The sequence below is a fragment of the Etheostoma cragini genome, chromosome 8 (assembly GCF_013103735.1).
Source record: "Etheostoma cragini isolate CJK2018 chromosome 8, CSU_Ecrag_1.0, whole genome shotgun sequence".
In the NCBI taxonomy this organism is placed as follows: Eukaryota; Metazoa; Chordata; class Actinopteri; order Perciformes; family Percidae; genus Etheostoma; species Etheostoma cragini.
Window position 1 is genome coordinate 3,170,973 of NC_048414.1, and position 20,472 is coordinate 3,191,444.

At 40.3% G+C, this 20,472-nt stretch overlaps 3 protein-coding genes across 4 annotated transcripts in view; 2 read left to right on the top strand and 1 right to left on the bottom strand.

The window, feature by feature from the left end:
• The first annotated feature begins 764 nt into the window (after positions 1-764).
• LOC117948934 (carboxypeptidase A1-like) lies at positions 765-4,384 on the top strand. The gene is made up of 7 exons (XM_034878907.1): positions 765-903; positions 1,675-1,776; positions 1,895-2,005; positions 2,483-2,573; positions 3,273-3,472; positions 3,649-3,733; positions 3,860-4,384. Exons 1-7 carry the CDS (start codon positions 820-822, stop codon positions 4,045-4,047), a joined length of 861 nt encoding a protein of 286 aa, XP_034734798.1. The 5' UTR covers positions 765-819; the 3' UTR covers positions 4,048-4,384.
• A 1,266-nt stretch (positions 4,385-5,650) lies between these two features.
• cep41 (centrosomal protein 41) lies at positions 5,651-14,384 on the bottom strand. 2 transcript variants are annotated; one of them, XM_034878906.1, is made up of 11 exons: positions 14,181-14,384; positions 13,780-13,843; positions 13,603-13,654; positions 12,102-12,163; positions 11,728-11,797; positions 11,349-11,487; positions 8,348-8,514; positions 8,188-8,255; positions 7,989-8,103; positions 7,016-7,231; positions 5,651-6,035 (listed from the first exon to the last, which is right to left on the bottom strand). In XM_034878906.1, exons 2-11 carry the CDS (start codon positions 13,801-13,803, stop codon positions 5,908-5,910), a joined length of 1,041 nt encoding a protein of 346 aa, XP_034734797.1. In that variant the 5' UTR covers positions 13,804-13,843; positions 14,181-14,384; the 3' UTR covers positions 5,651-5,907. The 2 variants fall into 2 exon arrangements, with proteins under 2 accessions (XP_034734797.1, XP_034734796.1); XM_034878905.1 differs by having other exon boundaries at positions 13,607-13,654; positions 14,181-14,383.
• A 422-nt stretch (positions 14,385-14,806) lies between these two features.
• poc1b (POC1 centriolar protein B) overlaps positions 14,807-20,472 on the top strand; it is a 46,124-nt gene continuing 40,458 nt past the window's right edge. Inside the window, exons 1-10 of the mRNA XM_034878903.1 lie at positions 14,807-15,109; positions 15,725-15,809; positions 16,610-16,781; positions 17,341-17,520; positions 17,818-17,925; positions 18,303-18,418; positions 18,550-18,683; positions 19,248-19,316; positions 19,461-19,613; positions 19,974-20,051. Coding sequence (XP_034734794.1) covers positions 15,086-15,109; positions 15,725-15,809; positions 16,610-16,781; positions 17,341-17,520; positions 17,818-17,925; positions 18,303-18,418; positions 18,550-18,683; positions 19,248-19,316; positions 19,461-19,613; positions 19,974-20,051 — 1,119 coding nt within the window. The 5' untranslated portion in view covers positions 14,807-15,085. The remainder of the gene's footprint in view (positions 15,110-15,724; positions 15,810-16,609; positions 16,782-17,340; positions 17,521-17,817; positions 17,926-18,302; positions 18,419-18,549; positions 18,684-19,247; positions 19,317-19,460; positions 19,614-19,973; positions 20,052-20,472) is intronic.

Sequence of the window (20,472 nt, forward strand, 5' to 3'; positions counted from 1 at the left end):
TTCTCATGCAAAACAATAAGTCATCAGAATGCTATTTGCAGCATTAGATAGTAATGGTTATTTACTATCATGTGTTCTTATAACAACTACAGTTATATTCAGGCTTTTGCAGTTGCAGCCCCGAGACTCTGGAACAAGTTACCCCCTGATATGCATACTGTTACAGATGTCACTCTTTTTAGGTCCAAACTTAAAACACATCTGTTCAGTCTGGCTTTTAATACGTAGCAGTGGTGTGACAGTTTGTATTCTTTTGTTTCTTTGTAACCTTTTCAGATTTTACTGTTCTCTATGTTTATTCTTTCTGTTGTATGTTTTTACTCATTTTGTTAAGCACTTTGGATACCTGCTGGTTGTTGTAAAAATTGAAAAATATCTTTTTAAGGCCACAATTCTAGTAAGTAAATCCATCGTTATTTAGCAAAGAATTACTTCACGTTTGACTGCAAACCATCACAGTGCGTGCTGAAGGTCCTGGTCCAATGAATCCAACAGAAACACATCATCTGCAAAGAATAGAGAAGCAGTGTCCTCAACCTGGACAGGAAAAACACTGGGGGAGCCAAATATTCACTGAAAACGCGTCACGCCTTTAATAAAGACACAGCTCTCACTCCAGTTTTATAAGGACCAGATAGACAGACCAGACAGTAAAGCACTTAACTTCCAACTAAATTATAATGTTGCAACCCAAAACATAGCACTTCAACAACATGTTTAAACTCAGTTAAGAACAGACAGTGCTGTACAGAATTGAATTATGTCATAACCCTAATGACCATCATTTTGTCTGTGGTTTAGATCTACAGTTTCCAGGACATGCTGGTGGCTGAGAATCCCAACATGGTCAGCAAGATTGTGATTGGTCAGAGCTACGAGGGTCGCCCCCTGAATGTGCTCAAGGTAAATAAAACAAGCTGGAGTTTAGCAAATGAAGAGTCTTCCGAAATAAATTGAAAAATGACACTTGCTCTATCAAAATAAAGGAAAGACCACAAATAACGCAACCATTGTTTATAAAGCAGGGTTCTTTAATGGTTTTTAATCCAAGGACCCCTTAACTGAAAGAGAGACGGAGCAGGGACCCCCTACTACACACAGTAGTATATTGTATAAAATGAAGTTGCATATTAAACCGGGCCTACATTAACATTTAGGGCAACCTAAAGCATTTAGACATTTTTGTTTTTGGGTGTAGAATACTGAGTTATTAAAACAGCCTAATAATTGTTGGCATGATTTTATAAATTATTTTTAATGTGAAAAATACATGTGTCACAGTGAAATTCTTAGTATTATCTGTGTCTGTGGATGGCCTGACCTTACCTACAGGCCAGTAAGCAGTGGGGAATTTTTTTGTTAATAAATTTAATGTTCATGTGAAGATTTTTTTTAAACATTCAAAAACAATAAAAAAATCTTTTTTTAAAACAAAATTTAGCAATAATTTGGATTCCCCCTTCTATGACTCTGAGGACCCCCCCATGGGTCCCGGACCCCCTGTTGAAGATCCCCATCATAAGGGATTGTAGCTAAATCAAGCATTTTCTTGACAAAAAGAAGAGACATCTTAACGTCATCATGGGATGTGAAAAAAACTTCTATGATCACAAAGAGCATTAGGAAACCACTTTTGTTCTATTGGTCTTTAATTAACTTCATCTTTACTTTCAGTTCAGCACCGGTGGATCCAACCGTCCCGCCATCTGGATCGACACTGGAATCCATTCCAGAGAGTGGGTCACCCAGGCCAGTGGCACCTGGTTCGCCAAAAAGGTGCTTAAATTACTGTCACATTGTCACGTTGCTTTTTCTTTTTTCTTCACCGTCTCTGCAACTTTTATCTACTAACCTTCTGCACTAAACATTGCGTTCTTCACAATTCTGTGGATAGATTGTGACTGATTATGGACGTGACCCCGCCATCACCGCCATCCTCAACAAGATGGACATCTTCCTGGAGATTGTGACCAACCCCGACGGCTACTACTTCACTCACAACAGCGTGGGTCTCTCTAGAATTCTTTTAACTGACTCATTTTATAGTCATTCCCCGCCACATTCAGGTTTTTGATCGACAATGTTAACTAAATCATTGGACATTTTAAAAGCTTCTTCAGGGTTTTTCAACCCTGTTTAAGTTCCAAAAGTTTTCACGACTGGCAACTAGTGAGTTCATAATAGTATTTGTGAATTTGAGCATGACATTTGTTTCCTGTTCCGTTTTCATGGACATGAATACAAAGAGTGTCTTCCTCTACAAACCTAATGTATGCAGTGAGATTTTTTAGACATTGATAAGTTTTATGAATTGTATAGATGACACTAGAACCTTTCAAGTTCAAATCTAACATCTCAATACTGTCAGAAAAACCCAGGAATTGGTGGAACAAATTAGCACAAGATGACATAAACAGAAATGAACTTATGAACTCCAGCTATAAAAGTAACGAAGCATGATGAGCTACTCCGATGTTTCCAGAACCGTATGTGGCGCAAGACCAGGAAGCCCAACTCCGGCTCTAGCTGCGTGGGAGTCGATCCCAACAGGAACTGGGATGCTGGTTTTGGAGGTAACGTATTAAACTGTATCAAGGCACTAAATGTAATTCTCAAAGCTTTTAAACTCCAAACCTAACGTCCTCAATGTTTTAAAATGGTCATTGATTGCGTTAGAGATTATTTTTCATAATTTTTTTAACCTGTATTTAAAGCTTTAGTGCGCAACTTTATGATATTAATGAGCGTCCATTACATTCAAGAAATTGCCAAATGAGTTGCTACAAAGCAAATTATGGTCACAAAAGGCTTGCATCATGTAGATGCTCCACTTGTTTTGTTGTCTCTACTTATTTCTCATGGGGGTGACTATGCACTATACCTTTAAAATTACTAGAATTTCACTGACGTGCATTGCTTTCTGCCAGTGTCATTTTTGATACTGCCACAAAATGGTGTCAAATTACCTACACACAGTGGCTTTGAACAGGATGTGCTACAGGATGGACTTTACCCAACAGAGCCTTGGCCAAACTGGCAGCGCAATCACACCCATTTGCCACTAATTGCTCATTAATGTGCAGAGGACTCAATGCAATGAATAAATTGAACATATGTTGGTGGTTGAGTCATATGGTTAAATTTGTGACATGTTTTGTCCTTTTGCACACTGTGGAGCGCTAAGAAACCAAGTGTTCAAAAAGGTGAATGTAGACAGATGGTAGCATTCATATTCTAGCAGTTTCTCTGACTCTGTATTCATCCCCATGTAGGAGCTGGTGCCAGCAACAACCCCTGCTCAGAGACTTACCGTGGACCCCGCGCTAATTCTGAGTCTGAGGTCAAGTCCATTGTGGACTTTGTGAAGTCCCACGGTAACTTGAAGGCCTTTGTCTCCATCCATTCCTACTCCCAGATGCTCTTGTACCCCTACGGCTACACCAGGACTCCATGCAAGGACCAGGCCGAGCTGGTAAGAATCACACTCCCTTCTGATCAATCTTGGTAAACAGATTGTAGATCTCTTCTCTGGTATCATCAGTTTGTTGCAGTTTTGTCTGTACTGCTTAAAAGATAAGAATATCCCTAAGCAATATAAAAGCCTATGAATAGACGTGTGTATGTCATCATGGTAATCTCTTCCCACAGCACAGTCTGGCTAAGAAGGCCATCACTGACCTGGCCTCCCTGTACGGTACTAGCTACAGATACGGCAGCATCATCAACACCATCTGTAAGTACTTAAGGAAACCCAATGTTCACATTGCCCCCAGAGGTGACAGCCTCCATTATGACTGCCAACTGAAAGCCTGTGTTTCATATAAAACAATACCCTGAGCAATACCTGTTTCAATTTTAGACCAAGCTAGTGGTGGCACCATTGACTGGACCTACAACCAGGGCATCAAGTACTCCTACACCTTTGAGCTGAGGGACACCGGTCGTTATGGCTTCATCCTGCCAGCCAATCAGATCATCCCCACCGCCACGGAGACTTGGCTGGCTCTGATGGCGATCATGGATCACACCGCCAAGAACACCTACTAATGTGTGTGTGTGTTTGTGTGTACAAGTGAAAGTCCCTGTGTCATCTTTAAGACTAATATTAGATCATCATCGTATGTCGTTTAGACATAGTGAAAAAAATAAACAAATACACTGGAAATATGCAATTTCTGTTTCTTTATGATTTTAAAGCTTTATAATTGGGTTCATGTTGGGCATGTCAAACAAGCATTATGCACATTATTAACATCTTAATGCACATCTGCATTTTACACCTATGTATATATTATTTCCACATCCTTTAAACCTCTTATTACGAAGATTCTCATCAATCTTGATCTGCTTTTAGAGAGTTTAAACCATAAATGAATAAACATGTTGTTTATTCAAAAATATTGGTGTGGCACAGAGTGAGACTTTATGACGGTCTTGTTTGATTCCAGTGTATTTCTTCCTGTTTCATCCTGGTCATTTTTTATGCTTGTGGGATACAACCATAAAAACTCTAACCCTAAAAGCATAATTATAAAAATGGGTTTTTGGGTTTAACGTACAGATGTAACCTTCACAAAGTAAGAGATGGTTCCAGTTAATGTTTGAACACTAGTGAATTAGATCAATCCCTCTCCAAATAGTAGCTTTCATTTAAAGTTATGGAACAAAATAAATCATTTAGTCGCTTCTGCTATTTCTTCTATAAACATCTCACAACTGCCTTATTAATAACACAAATTTACATTACATATTGACATTTTTACACTTTATTTGACTTTCATTTACAAACAAATGAATGTGTTAAGCTCATGAAGGTGAGTTAAGACAATTAAGAAATCACAAATAAGGGCTGCAACAAAGACGAAACTTGACCAAGAACCATGGAATAAGTCACCACCATGCCAAAAAATGATCAATACTGTTTTTCAGATGCATCTGTGCGTACTGAAGTGCTTTCTCTTACAGCCATGACAAAATGCCTGTTTCCTTCCTTTAGTGACATTGCAATTTTGTGATAATGACTATGTGGGTGAAGGCCGATTGGTTAGTGTGATCACAACTTACAGTACTATATGCACACCCACACGCACAGACACACACACACACACACACACACACAAAGTCACTATGAGCATTGTCTTTATCGTCACTTAAGGAATCACAATATGACATCATGTCCAATAAGTGGAGAAAATTACAAAAATACAGCACAGCTTTACTTAATTTTACAAAATGAATCAAGCTCAGTCACTGTACATTATAACTATAAATTACATCTCATGTAAAACATAGAACCCCAGCATATCAACATTCAATTATCCTGCCTCCAGCACATATGTCTTGGAGGAATGCCATTTATTTGTTGGCTGCAGCTAAACGTGACCGTTCTGGACATAATGAAAAATCAAAAGAACACATTATCGACAGAATGAAGTGATTATCTGTACAGGTTCAAAAAGTGGTGGAAAAAAAAAACATAAATGACAATAGTGTTACATTAAAAATAAATGAGTGCAAAGAGATCAGCTTTCAAGGTTACAGATGAGGCACTGTGCAGACATTCAAATATACACCTTTTATTAAATATTATGAGGGAAATAAAAAAAAAAAAACGTTGAGGGGAAAATACTTTAGTCTGACATAAATCCGTTTAGAGGAGGGGTGTCACAAACATGTAATGAATGTATTAAAACATACATGTATATGTATCCAATTTGCTGTAATATACTAGGTGATGTGTTTCCTGTCCACCTGTGACTGTATCTTAAGAGGATTATTTTGCACACTGGGACAAACAAATTGTGTTTCTTACTGTTGTGGTGAGGGGTAATGCATTGTGAAATAAATTACTTTGTGTTGGAGGTATGTTTGTTTGGGAATGTCTGTGTGGTTGAAGGAGGGGTGGTGTTATTTCCAGGGTCTACTGCTCTGAGCCCTGGCGCTGTCCCTCCCAGCTGTAGAGGAACCGTCTCGACTCCGAGCGCTGGACGCTTGAGACTGGGAGCTGCTGGACGACACGCGGCTGGACATGCGGCCTACGGTGAACACACATGCAAACAACACTGAAGGGTATCAAAGTGATAAGATAATGCAAAAATAACAATCGCGAGTCTATCTTTCTTCCGTTCTGCTCTTAAATTTGGATTTATGACTTCAATCTGTCTGATAAGAGAATTTCACGGAGCATATAGAGCAGACATATTAGGAGGGATGGGCCCTTGTGAACTTCACCGGCCTCTTTATGTGATCTAGAGATTCTAGACTGATACAATTAGTCAGTAACGCTTTGTGTTAATTGTTCCATATTTTCCTATAATTTCCTAGAAGAGATCCGAACTTCAAATTTATGGGAAAAGTTCCTGGAAGCGACTATGTAATTTGGTATTAACTGTAGGAAAAAATGGCGATAGTGTTCAATTGACATACTTTGAATCAGTTACAGTAAACCCAATGAATTGCTAGCGCAACTTAGAAAAGTATAACAAATATACTTTGGTTGCAATGTTGCAGTTTTTTCCGGCTGGAAATCCAAAACTACTTATAAACTAATTTGCTTTGAGATTTTTGGTGTTGTTTCTTTAGTTTTTTGGAGTCGGCAAAGCCATGGGAAATGCCAATCTACTGTCAGCGGTTATCAAATGAAGCAGGCGAGGGTAGGAAAAAAAAAAACAGAACATTTTAAAATGAAACTGCCATTACGCTCAGTGACTCATTAAGTTGTTTCCTGTACATCAGTAATTTAATTTAAAAGAGATATAGACACTGTAGGATCCATTTCTGTGGAAAAGGGCCACACACACCGCACGTAAAAAATAGAAATAGATCACTTTCCTATTTTTATGATTTTATAATTTTATGCATTATGTAGAGCGGATGTGTCCGTTGTCACCAGTTTCGTTGATTACTGGCAGCGTAGTGTAGCGCGTGTAGCCGGCCAGTAAGTATCACATTTTTCCCAGGGAAATGCCTTAAAAATGCTCTGCAAATGCAAACGTTTCTGACGGTGTGGTCTTACTGTTGGAGTTACTGGGGATGAGTATCTCCTCCAGCTGCTCCTGGATCTTGGCCAGCTCGTCTGATGTGAACCGCCACCTCTTCTCTGCCACTTGTGACGGCTGCTCCTGCGGCCCGGAGATCTTCTTCCCCTTAGGTGTGGGAGAAGACAGGCACGAGGTTGGGATGCAGCCCGTCGTCAGCCCTTCTGGAAACTTCTGGGCGATTACCTTGAGACCTGGGAGAGGACAGCAGAGTGGGACGATCGCCCCTTTTCATACATTGAACCTGCAACAGTGCTGGCTTTGCCCTGGGTCAATTTATTGACCATGTAAAAAATGAAATATACAAACAACTTAAAACTGATAAGCGATAACAAAAGAAAGAAAGACGGACAGGATACTTTGCAATATATAAACAAAAAATAAGCAACTTGTGTTATAAAGTTCATGTTCAAAAGGGTAGAAAGAAGTTAAAAACTCTTCTGGTTCTAACCCCTCTCAATTTGTATATATAATTCTTAATAGAAATTCAATTTCCATCTAGTTTCCATGTTTAACTTGGTCGGTTTATACAAATCAGCTGTCAACAATAACAACAACAAAATAATAATCTGAACAGATGAACCAAAAATCTTTAAACCGTCCCCAAACAAGAAATCCCTGGTCGAGCTCATAGCCATTCGATATTTTGTTTCTGAAGATTTTTTCTGAATGCAATGAAGTTTCATATTTGTTTTTAATGTTTTTTGGGAATATACAGATTCCTCTCAATTTGTGTGCGTTTTCTCTGAGTTGAAACAACTCCGGTATACTACTAGGCAACAGGTGATCATTTGCTCTGAACATGATTTGAATGGTTTTGTAATGTTGAGATTTTCTGTTTTTCTTTGATAAATGCTTTAATCAGTCAGCTACTACAAACAAATAGCGTCGATTATATGGGATACATGAGGTGACATCCTCACTCTGAAAGTAGACAACTTGATACCTTACCTCCAGACAGCAGAAACAGATTCTCAAATCCTCGTTCACACATGACTGTGGCTGCCTGGCTGGCTATTCTCTCGTCCTCATCATACACAATGATGATCTTCCCCGCTGTATTTTTCTACACAGTTTGTGAGTTAAGTTCAGACTGTATTGTAGGGCCGGTTGTAAGGCTGGACAATAAATCGTTTTCAAAGAAGGATACATATCCCAGCACGTCTTTGGTGTAGGGGTTCATTGTTCGAGATAGCATGGCGATGGGGAAACTGTGTGCTGTGCAAGAGAGAGGGAGATGATTAAAACAGCAAAAGATATATTTTTGCATGAGAATGTGGATGATCCAGCTTGATGTTCTTGACACCTACAGCTGATGATGTGGCAGCGGTCGTATAGGTCACGGTCCCGTACGTCCAGCAGCAGGTAGGGGCAGTCGGGGTACGGCCTGTCAGCTACCTCGGGGCTGGACACCGACTCATTCTCCATCTTCTGATGGTTCCTGTTGACGTTCAGCTCTCCCACACCACTAATAACACTGTGAGGGATAAAAAGGTAAGAGCCATCATCAACATTCCATTGAATTTAACAGCACATTAGTAAAATGCGCCTGGGCTCGTGCACAGCGTGTGCACACTATGCTTGTTACACACACATACAAAAGATTAAAAACTAAAATATGAAGGTGCAAATCTGCCATCATAATTGCAATGTGCCAAGGTACAAATGCGCCTGGCTGTTAAAGGGAATGAGAGATGACACTCATGTTACGCCCAAAACACACCTATGAATTAATGAAGACACTAAGTACAACTCTTTTGAACCAAGCGCCTGGCACACGGACCATTTTGTATACAGAGCCACTCTGAGAAATACAAAGACAATTTTGTGGAGCTGATAGGCTTAGTAAGCTTTGCGTCAACTCATTTGGCAAAGCCTTGAAGGTAACAGGCATGTATAAATATAAAAAGGTTGCACACTTTAGCTTTAAGTAATTAATCATAGTAAAAATAAAAAAAAATTTGATTTGTTTTTGGAAACTTGTGTTATTTATTTTCCATACGTTTTGCTATGATAATTCCGTACAGGACAGTTATGTTTTTTCTTTTTTTCTAAAGGCAGGGAGGGGTTGATTTTCCAGTTAAAGCAACACTAGACAATTTTTTGTAACTTAACTTCCAAAATCGTATCAGTGGTTTATCAACTCATAACAGGGTGAACGGCACTTCTGCATTCGCTTCGCGGCTCTCTACCGGCTGTAACGGCACTGTGCAACTTTGCCAGATCGGGTAGCGGATCTGTAGTTCCAATGAGACATAATGGGACAAATCGGCTTCCAACCTGTAGGGGGACAGAAGCAGGGAAAGTTCTCTAGTGTTGCTTTAAAGTGAAACCAGAACCTAGAGGAAAAAGACTCACTGCAGCAAATGAGAGAGAGTATGGAGCTGAGCCAAATGCTAGAAGCACACCCCTGTCCCTTTGTGTAGGTTAACCCCAGTGCTGCCCTACTTTCTCTCTCCATCTGTCCTTCCCACATGGTTAAGGTGAAATAAAAGCTCTGCAATTATAGAGAGGCCCCCCTGTGGCCCCCTGGAGAGACCACAGATAGAGTTACACTCCTGGGGTTCAAGCTGGAGTGGGGGAAGAGGACGCAGGTGACAGGAGGGGACGCTTAGAATATTTTTAACGAGGTTATTGTGCGGTATACAGGAGCGTGGAGTTGTGGGACGGGCAGACGTCTAATGAACAAAGAAACAAAACGTACAGTGTGTTGAGTGCAGGGTGTAGGGTCACAGGTGTGCTAGGGGTTGAGATTTTTGGGATGCTGGGGCGTGACTGAGTAAGTGTAAGCCTTTGTGTCTGTATGTAGAATATCATTAGACAGCGTATGTGGGACGTCACCCATTGCTTTGTAGAGATCTGCTATCCGTTGTCGAGTTTGCCGCTACGGGCACAGCCATCGTGGTTGTGGATGTGACGATTTTAGACGAGAGGGATGAGTGAGGGAGGAGCCCGTCCATGTTACACACTTTCACTGGCAATCACATCATAGCCCCGCCCTAAAACACCCCCTGCTTTACTGACGATTTTAAAATCAACGAGACCATGATTCAAAAAATGAACATCATTCTGTGTTGCAGAAAACTTGAAACTAGCGATTGAGACCATAAACTCATTATGAAGATTAGAGAGTATTGGTATCGCCTCCGATATTGCATAAAACGCCGGTATCGGTAACGGGAAGTACTGGAGTTTATGCAACAATTCAATCCCACGTAAACAAGACAAAAAAGCCTAAAGAAAACCTACATTAAAGTAGTTGATTTATGTTCTTTTTCCGTTATAACTGACTGCCAAACTGGATAATAAAAGAAACTTCTGTGGCTTTCATTGTTTGTGTAAGTTCATGTTTCACAAAGAGTTTAACCTGAGCCAGACCGACAACAAAGATAGAAATCATATCACATCCATACAGGGATAGTAGTATGCAGTTGTTAAAACATGATAAAATACATGACACACTGGTATCGGATCAGTACTAGGTATCGGCCGATACACAAGTTCAGGTCTCAGAATCGGAATCGGGAAGCCAAAAATGGTATTGGACAATCTGTAATGATAATGGTTACTGAGGTAATAAATCAAGGGAGAAGTGGGTCACTTTCTCACAGACATCTACAGAAAACCGACTTCCGTTGGCAAGCGCATGTGTTGCCCCCCTGCTGAAATCCAGATTGAATGCAAGTTTAAGGCACTTCCGCATTTGTAGCACTTCGCCGGACCGGAAGCGTCCATTAAAATGAACAGTCTATGGTATGTATGACAGTTTCTGCGCCGGTTGTCAGGCATTGCGGCGAAAGCGCAGGTCCGCCCATTCATTTTGTAGTGACTTTTGGTTGCAGCAGTGGATGCCACAGGGCGGAGCCGGAAAAAAAAGGTGAAAAGTTAAGACAGATTCAACTTAAGTTAGGAAACATCACTGCCTCTATCGCTGTCACAAGAACGTGTTAAGACACTATGAGCGTAAAAAAACACAAAAGGACGTCACACAAATGGGCCATTTCAGTGACACAAAACCCACTGTATCCTGGTCTGAAGGTGCCCTAACACAGAATCAATGTTCTGCCTTCTGAATTGGCAATTTGGTCAAATTTCTTCTGAAAATATTTTTTGTCAAAATAAGCGCTGAAAAAGTCAACAATAAAAATATCAAAAAAAGATCCAACAACATTGAAAAAGTGACAAATGTTGGCAAAAGCAATAAAGTTGAATGTTTTTTTCGTGGTTGACGGAAAGACAACACAAGGGTTAAAACTTCAGGTTGAATCTAAGAGTGGTGAAGGCTCTACAGAGTGCAGAGTTGTACGGTACCTTAACAGTGTGGACCTGGCAGAGTGGCAGATTTCCCTGGCGTCTCCTGTATCAGGACGATCTGAAAGAAGCCTTGGGGAGCCATTGGTGTGTTCAGACAGACACTCTAGGTCTGCATCAGACACCATCGACAGGCTGTCTGCAAACCAGCAGCGAGTGGGGAATAAACACATTGTTACGTACAGTCCTTTTAGAGCTTGCATTCTTTTATTAAAGTTGTCTGTGCTGTATTGCATTACAGTTTATCCAGTACAAATTATGGTAGTGGCCCAAGTTTTTTACTGTTTTTTGTTTGAAAATGTTAATCACCCAATTATTACAAAGTTGGTGATGAATAAAGTTTCACAATGTTAAGGGAATGAGTAAATCTGCTAGTTACCTTCCGGGCCGTGTGATTCTCCGTCAATTTCACTTTCATTTAGGTCTGATACGGAGGCTACCTGAAGTATCTGGTGTGAAAAACAAGTTTAGAAAACTGAGATGCTTCTACTGTGAAAAAGTCCAATAAATGTATCTTGGAGACCGTAAATGAAGGAATCAACCAAGCTAAATGACTTCAGAGCTGTCTGTCCAAAACTATTCACAGAGTTGTCTATTAATTATTAAGCAAATGGACCAAGGTTTCTCACTGCGTTCTGTCGTCTCCAAAAAATAGCCCACAAAAATATCTGTTGGCCGGATTTCTCATTAAGTATGACATGTTAATCCTGCAGGACGTCAAAGTATTGCGAGGAAATAAACGTGAATGCTTACCAATTGTGCAAACGTTGTCACTTTTAACCGCTTGAAGATTTCATCTTTTCGATACCTATAATCTGAAATAAAATATAAAAAACAATCTGAGAAAGAGTCTCAAAGTGCTGATGATGGGGCGGCTGTGCCTCAGTGGTAGAGCGGTGGCCGGCTCTGCAGTCCCATGTCTAAGGGTGAAACACTGAACGCCAATTTGCTCCCAATGCTGCGCATCGGAGTGTTAATCTGATGAGCAGGTGACACCTCTCACATGTCCTCCTCCTCCTCCTCTTCTAATGCTTCACTAAGACTACATTTCCACATGGACAGCTATTTTCATAAATTTACCTTTTCAGTTTCAAAAATAATATACTGCACACCTGTGACTTTTCAGAAAAGTGTCTATCTACATCTACTCGTGTTAATATGCCGTCAAAAGCATGCCAAACCTGTAGGTGGCAGTGGAACGAGACGCTCAAGCCCACGTAAGCCAATCAGAATCCTGAAAATTGCAACAACAACAACAGCAAGGTCTCTTCCTCACTTCCTCGGCTGCTTAAACCTCCGGTTGTCTCAGTTTACATGCAAACGTGCAAATGAAGATTTCAAAGATCTACACTCTGGCCGGAGTTTTTAGAAAGACTTGTTTTCAGAGGAAAATTCTCCGTTAGCTAGTAAACAAAGGGCACAAATGAAGGGAAATGTCTCTGTTTGTCAAAATAAACATGTACGTGTAAACAGGGCCTAAACCTCAACTCTACCATGTATGTTCCGTTTACTACTTTCCACTCAAAGCTGCCACTACTACACACAAATCAGGCTGCACAGACAGTTTTATCTGTGTTATTGATACTGGAAGTATTCACACAGTGAACCCCACAGATTCTGGGGAAAATGAAGTGGCATGTTGCCAAATCAAACCTTAAGTCAACAGCACACATTACCACATTAGCTTAGTTTGCTGTAATTTGACCATGTGTAAATTGTATACACCCTTCCAAACTGGAGTATTTGAGAGATTCCATGGGTCCAACCGTTGATGGCAGCAGTCCAGTAGCCTGGTGGACAACTCTGTACTGTACTGTACAAAACCGTGATCCAAGCTGCTATTTGTGTCAATATTAGGTTCCCATCGGGAAGACATTAAAGCTGTTCATACTAAACAGTAAATTGTGATGACAAAGAAGTTCAACTTTGAAGACTTGCAAACGGTGGTTTTGTAATGAAAAAAAAAAATCCAGCCATCTTTACCTGTTTCAAAGATAAACCATATACAAACACCACCTGCTGATTCAAGTTGATGTTTTCACTTCGACTAAGAAAAACACAGTTGAAATTAAATATTTTTTCTTCAGAAGCCAGATTTAAAAACTGACAAACCTTCAGACAAAACCCCAAATATCTGATGCATGAGTGAATCAATCAAAGTGCATATAGTAGAGTAGAAAGATAAAACATGATACTTATATACACATGCACAATTAACGTGAATTGCCAGTTCTGAGTCCTTCAAATGAGTTACTCACTTTTTTTAATCTCCTCCAGTCTTTCCATATACTTTGTGAGGCTGCATCCTATTGCATAAAATGAAAGTAAATTCCATAATTAAGACGAAAAAGGGGCATTTGTAAGGCATTTTAGTCATAACAAATGGCACTGGTTTATAACATTGTTGTACATCTGTGTATGGACAAGATACCTGTGTCCAGCCTTGTTTTGACATGTTGATACTTTTCGTTTTTCGGTATCCTTTTTTTCAGGTACTAGAAGGAAAAGATAACCATGGGTCTATGTTAGCTATATGACCAGAAACTAAAGCTGGCAGCAAATGCTCACAGTAGTTACGTTAGCCTGCAAACTTGGAAGCTATCAGAAAGAACTTAGCTAACTAACTAGCTACATGATTATTACAGGTGCACTGTCGTTGATATGGTAACTTAACACTGAACATGGCTAACTAGTTAGCTAGCTTGCTAAGAATAGCTACCTTTGTTTCTATTGGCCCACGCTGTATTGACCCTATATGCTATTATCGGTAGTGCAATAGTACTAGTTAGCAGGTAAATAAAATAAGCAATGCTGTCTTTTAACACACGTTACCTGAACACTGCCGATGCCCCGATTGAGCGACATCTTTTCAAACCGAAATACCAAACATACACTTCCAAGACTAACAATCTCGGTGCTGATTTGTCAGTGGTGTTTTACGGACCAATCAGATAAGCTGACACTGCGTCTCTTCACCCTCAGAGCAGTTTCATATGATATGGTTGGCTAGTTGCTTAGCAGCGAAAGACGCTCCACCTTAATGACATGCTGCTTTCATGACACATAAAAAAACGGAACATTGGTGAGAAAATGATAACAAAAGTTCACAAAACAAAACGAATCGTTTGTTGGCAGCGCCTTGGAAGTATTCATACATTCCCCACTTGCATGCTATCAGTCATCAAAAGCTAACTTACTATTTATGTTTTTTTTTTAAATGCAATGTTCACTAACTCATATTTGGCTGCAGACCTTTTCTTTTGAAAAGAGAGTAGAGCTTTTTATTTCGGTTTATTTGCATGTATCGCAACATTTACCAGTTGATTACCATTCTTAATGGCATCTTAATGACTGTAAATCAATAATACTATTCAAACTGTGAAAGGAATTTCCACATCGGATGGTCGCATATACCCGTTTTCATATGTATCTTGAATGCAGCACAACTTTCTTCGTTGCCGCAGGTGGCCGGTAATTAAGCTTAACGTTAGCTAGCTGTAGAAATAACGGGCTATTCAGCAGCGTAAGCAAACACAAAACTCAGTTTTGATTCAGGGTTCATAGAATTCTAATTCAGCTAAGGTTGCCAGAAGAATGTCAAGTAGAACCCTTTGTTATCTGAGTTCGACAGGTTTGGTCTGAGAGGAAGGCGCAATGTTTGACAGTCATGGAAGTAACGTTACACACTAGCCCGGGCGGTTCGACTTTCTCTTTTACAGCAGAAGCTCTTTTAATAAATGCACACAATGTCCTCTGTTATGGTAAGTATATGCGTTAATACGTTCATAAAGGGCTAGCTAATAAGCAAAAGTGTGTTTACTTTGAAAACGTGCACTGCTGCTAAGGACAGCTGAGTCGGAGAGTTTGTCAGTCTCTGCTAAGTGGATTTGCTAAGTGTTGCTGACAAACGCAACTTGGTTCCTAGTTTTTTAATCATTACAGCATAGTAGCTTTTGTTGTTGGTATATAGCTAACAGCTATTGAAGCTTTTGCTTGGTGTAATGTTTCTTTAATGCGGTTGTCTGTTTAGACTAGTGTCCGATAGTGACTTCCTGCACACCCCTCCACTACTTGTAACACCACACTTAAATCTTTAGATGTCCTTCAGACATGATGCAACTGATTCATACAAAAAAAGTGAAGTAAGGTGAACATAGTGGATGAGTTTCCATCCATCAAACACACACACACACACACACACACACAGGTATAGTGTTATTAGTAAGTTGTTTGTGCTGTTTTTTTTCCTCACTGAGCTATCCTTTACCACTCCGTTTCCAAATGTCTCATGATGTAAAGCTTTAAGCAAACTGTTCCTTAACTAATACAGCAAAGGAAATGCAGTTTCCCTAACTGACTCTGCATTGCCATTGCAGGAGGATCCAACCCTAGAGAGACACTTCAAGGGGCATAAAGATGCTGTCACCTGTGCAGACTTCAACCCAAACCGCAAACAACTGGGTAATTTTTGCTGCCACCACAAACTTGACAAATTCTGTGTTTTTTGGCTGTATGTTAAACGTTTCCTTGAGATGAATACAGTATCTATCTATTTATCTACGTATGTATGTATGTATGTATGTATGTATGCATGCCTGGAATTACATATGATGTTGCTTTTTAACATTTACATCACCGTCCAAACATTTACAAAATAATTGTATTTAGTTTTTGCCTGTAACAGTTAAACTGTAAAATACATTAATGACTGTAGTATTTGGCAAAATGATCAGATCTTTAATAATTATCTCTGAATTGCATATGTAAACTACATGTAAGTAGTTTACATATAGTAGTATGTGGGCATCAACTAACACAGTACATTGGCTTTATGAGATATGTGATTTTCTGACGTTTTACCTCCAACTGATCTATTACTCAGAAAACCTACCTTTTTTCCAAGGAAAGTTATTTTGGTGTCTTTCACAGTGATGCATTGCCATGGCACTTGAATGGTGCATATTGTTCTTGAGGATTCAAACACATTGACCTTCGCAGAACTTTTTCCAGTGACTCTTTTAGGAGAGCGTCTAACATCAAAGCTGACCCACCAGAATGTTTGTGGTCAGATTAGGCTCTGCTTTCATATGAGGCACAATTACAGGTTTACAGTATAAACTGAGCTCACTTTATTTACTGTAATAACCTCTTTACATGCCAGTAATTACGACTGCAATTCCACAGCATGAAATATGTACTGTTATTATAGCGTAAGTCTTGACCGAGTCTTCTCCAATAATCAATCTTCCGTCTCCCTCCAGCCTCAGGGTCAGCGGATAAGAGCCTGATGATCTGGAATTTGGCCTCAAAGGCGAGGGCTTTCTGCTATGTTGGCCACCAAGACATCATCACGGGGGTGCAGTTCTCCCCCTCTGGTAACCTGGTGGCTACTTCTTCCAAGGACAGAACGGTCCGACTTTGGACACCTTCCATGTAGGCTCAAGTCTCTTTTTCCATTTTAATCAGGACCTCTTTGTTAACTAAGATACATGGGCCGTAATATGAAATGACACGTACCAAGCAGGTTGAGGCTACACGTTATGAAAACTGGGTGAAGTTGGGTTTTAAATGTGGCTGGGAACAGAATTCAATACTTTTTTGGCAAAGAATTGCCTCTAAAGTATCAAATATCGAAAAATGCCTCATCATTCCATACCAAATTTCCGAGTAAATCTCGTCAGAAAGCCAATAAGCATGCTTCTAAGATCTAATAATGCTGCTGATTGGCTCTTAACTTTACACGTCGTATACACATGGAAGAAAAGCTCTATGTTACTACCAGAGACAAAGCTCACGTATTAGGAGCTGAAAAAAAATAAAAATATTTGTGCCATGATGTAATTTTTTTGTTTGTTTTATAAAATTGGTATTGAAAAAAGTTTAAGTTGTTTAGTAACTGATTTTGAAGTCACAGTATTGGTATCGGTATCACATATTTTTCAACGATACCTAGCCCTCGTTTTAAATTGGTTGATTTCTCTGTTTGTCGTAGGAAAGGAGAGTCAACGGTGTTCAAAGCCCACACGGCCACTGTACGCAGTGTTGCTTTCTCCCATGATGGCCAGAGACTGGTGACAGCTTCTGACGACAAGTCTGTCAAAGTGTGGAGCGTCCACCGGCAGTGCTTCGTCTACTCTCTCAACCAGCACACCAACTGGGTGCGCTGTGCCAGGTACCCAGCAGCACCACACCTCAGTAATGTCATGCGCTGTAGCACATTTGTGTGTGGATTTGATAGGTAAACTAAAAACAGCTACTTTCTGAATTAAGTGTTTGTTGGGCTCACCAATAATTCATACAAACAAAGTTGCCCATCAGGATTATGTTTTACAAACCAGGATAATTAGTTATGCACTTCTTGTAAATATTTGGGACACATAAACATGTTTTGAATCAGGCACTATGGGGAATCCGATGGAGACGAGTAGATGCAATTCACTGGTTATTTTTGTTCTTTTCTTTACCACAGGTTTTCCCCAGATGGGCGGCTGATAGCGTCGTGTGGAGACGACCGCACTGTCCGGCTGTGGGACACGTCCACCAAACACTGCATCAACTGTTTCACTGACTATGGAGAGTAAGTCCTAAAGCTGTACTTTAGCTTTACTTTTCCAATAGCTTTGGGTTTGATTTTAATTATATTATAGACATGTGGCCAAATTTGGTTGGTTTTAGTCTATTAAATAAAACATATTTGTGTATTTGTACTCGGCCCACTAGTCCTGGACATTATATGTGTCCCTTTTGTAATACAACAACCAATACATTTCCAAGCAGGACATTCGAGTAGCGGAAGAATGTTGTTTTTAATTTCAGACAAAAGGCCAAAACATCACGGAATATAAATAGAAGTGTGAAAAAAGGCCCATAGATGGCACTGTTGTGTATTAATTCAGACCAGACTGTAAAACTGCTGCAGAACACTGACTCCACAGAGTATTTTTGTTGTTCCAGCTCAGCAACGTTTGTGGGTTTCAACTCAAGTGGCACCTGCATTGCGTCCTCGGGGGCTGACAGTACACTGAAAGTCTGGGATCTACGGACCAACAAGCTTATTCAGCATTATCAAGGTATGTCAATATGTCAGTGCTAAAGTAATGTATTAATAAAGAAATCACCTGAAATATCCTTGCCAATATCTGTGTACCATGACTGTAATGGCTCTTGTGTTTGTGGCCTATTTTTCTACATCTTGGATCAGTCCACAGTGCAGGAATCAACAGCTTTTCCTTCCACCCATCCAACAACTACCTGATCAGTGGCTCCAGTGACAGCACTGTTAAGATCCTGGACCTGTTGGAGGGACGCCTCATCTACACCCTCTATGGACACAAGGTGATGTGAAGTCGTCCGACAATATTCAGGGGTGGGGCTAGAAGGGGGGGCCCGGGGTAGCAGTCGTCTCCCTTAAATCTGTTTGTAAATGAAACTATAATGCATTTTGAGCAGTGTTTTTTGTACCTATATTCATTCAGGGAAGGTTCACCAAGAGGAAGCCACCTTGATCGCATTCACACAGTCAAACATTCATACCTGGCCCAGTGTAACCACAGCTCTTTTTATCCTGTCGGTCTGGGGATTGAACCGACAACCTCCCGGTCACAAACCTAGCTTCTCTAATTTTCTCCTGGGCACTGCCAAGGTGCACTTGAGCAAGGCACCGAACCCCTAACTGCTCTGGGCGCCTTTCCATGGGAGCCCCCTCAATCTGACATGTTTCTATTAGTGCATGCATTGGTACTGAGCATGTGTGTGTAATTCATGCTACAAAGTGTACATTGTAATTTCCCCTTGTGGGACTAATAAAAGATATTATATTATTATATATTTCCCACTGTATTTCTCTAGAGAAGTCCTTGATTGTGTCATGGAAATTAACTTTGTAACTTTGTTTTTCAGGGCGCTGTAATCACAGTAGCCTTTTCCAGGGCGGGAGACCTCTTTGCCTCGGGGGGAGCTGATGGTCAGGTTTGTGTTTTGTGACTACATAACAACCATGTACTGTAATCCCATTACTCTCAATAGCTTGAAACTGCAAGGTTACATTTTTACTTTCTGTGGTCAAAGATCTGAGAACCTTTGGTCATGGGAGTTGTCCCCTCGATCCCCTAGGTGCTTATGTGGAGGACAAACTTTGACACCAAATCTTACCAGGACATCCTGCAACAACACAGCCGGAGGTCCAGCCCAGATCCCCCACCTCACGTGACTGACATCCACCCCAGAGGACCCCACCTTCACCGCCCGCAGCCCACAGCCATTCAGGTCTGTTTTATTTCACCACACTTCAGATACAGATAGGTTTTATTGAGTTATTCAAGGCTGTGCTGAGTTCTACTTATAATGATTAGGTGCTAGAATAGGTTTTCTGAAATCATAGTGGGAAAATAGCAACATACAAGTTTACCATCACCTACCATAAGAACTAACATGAAGAATGTACAACTCAATAAGATCAGAAATAAAAGGACCACAGCAAAAAGCATGTGTCAACAACATTAGACTACCAAACAGGATCTGGTCAGATCTGTATCTGTGGATTTAGGTGATTATACAGGTGAGAAATCTAGAGGTATTTTGTAAAACACCAAAGCAGCTATATATGACTTTACTTTCTTTCCATAGATCAGTCCGACAGTGGCAGACACTCAGTCCACTGATCCGCATGTCGTAGAGTTGGGCCAATCAGTACACAGCACCACGGTAAGCTGACACACATTAACCCATGTCCACCAGGGGGCAGTGTAGACCAGTCTATAGTTTTGCCATCCTGCTGCAGCACTGACAACCTGCTAAGAGGACATCAAATTGCTTGGAAACACACAACTACTCTAATCATACAATTCTACGCATTCATTAATCTGAGCTGCAGAGCACAACTGCAGTTCAGTGATTACATTAATAACATTTAGTTATCTCAAAATGTGAATGTATCTGAAATTATTTTTTTACCTATTATGAAAGCCTGTTCAACATTTATCCTGGAAAAAGCCTTAGCTATTTTTTTCAATTTGTTTTAAGATTCAGTTGTATACTAGTATAATTGGATAGACTTTGAAATGAAACAGTAGACTTTTTGTTGACCTACATAGGTTTTTATTCAGTCAGTACAACCACAGCTGGC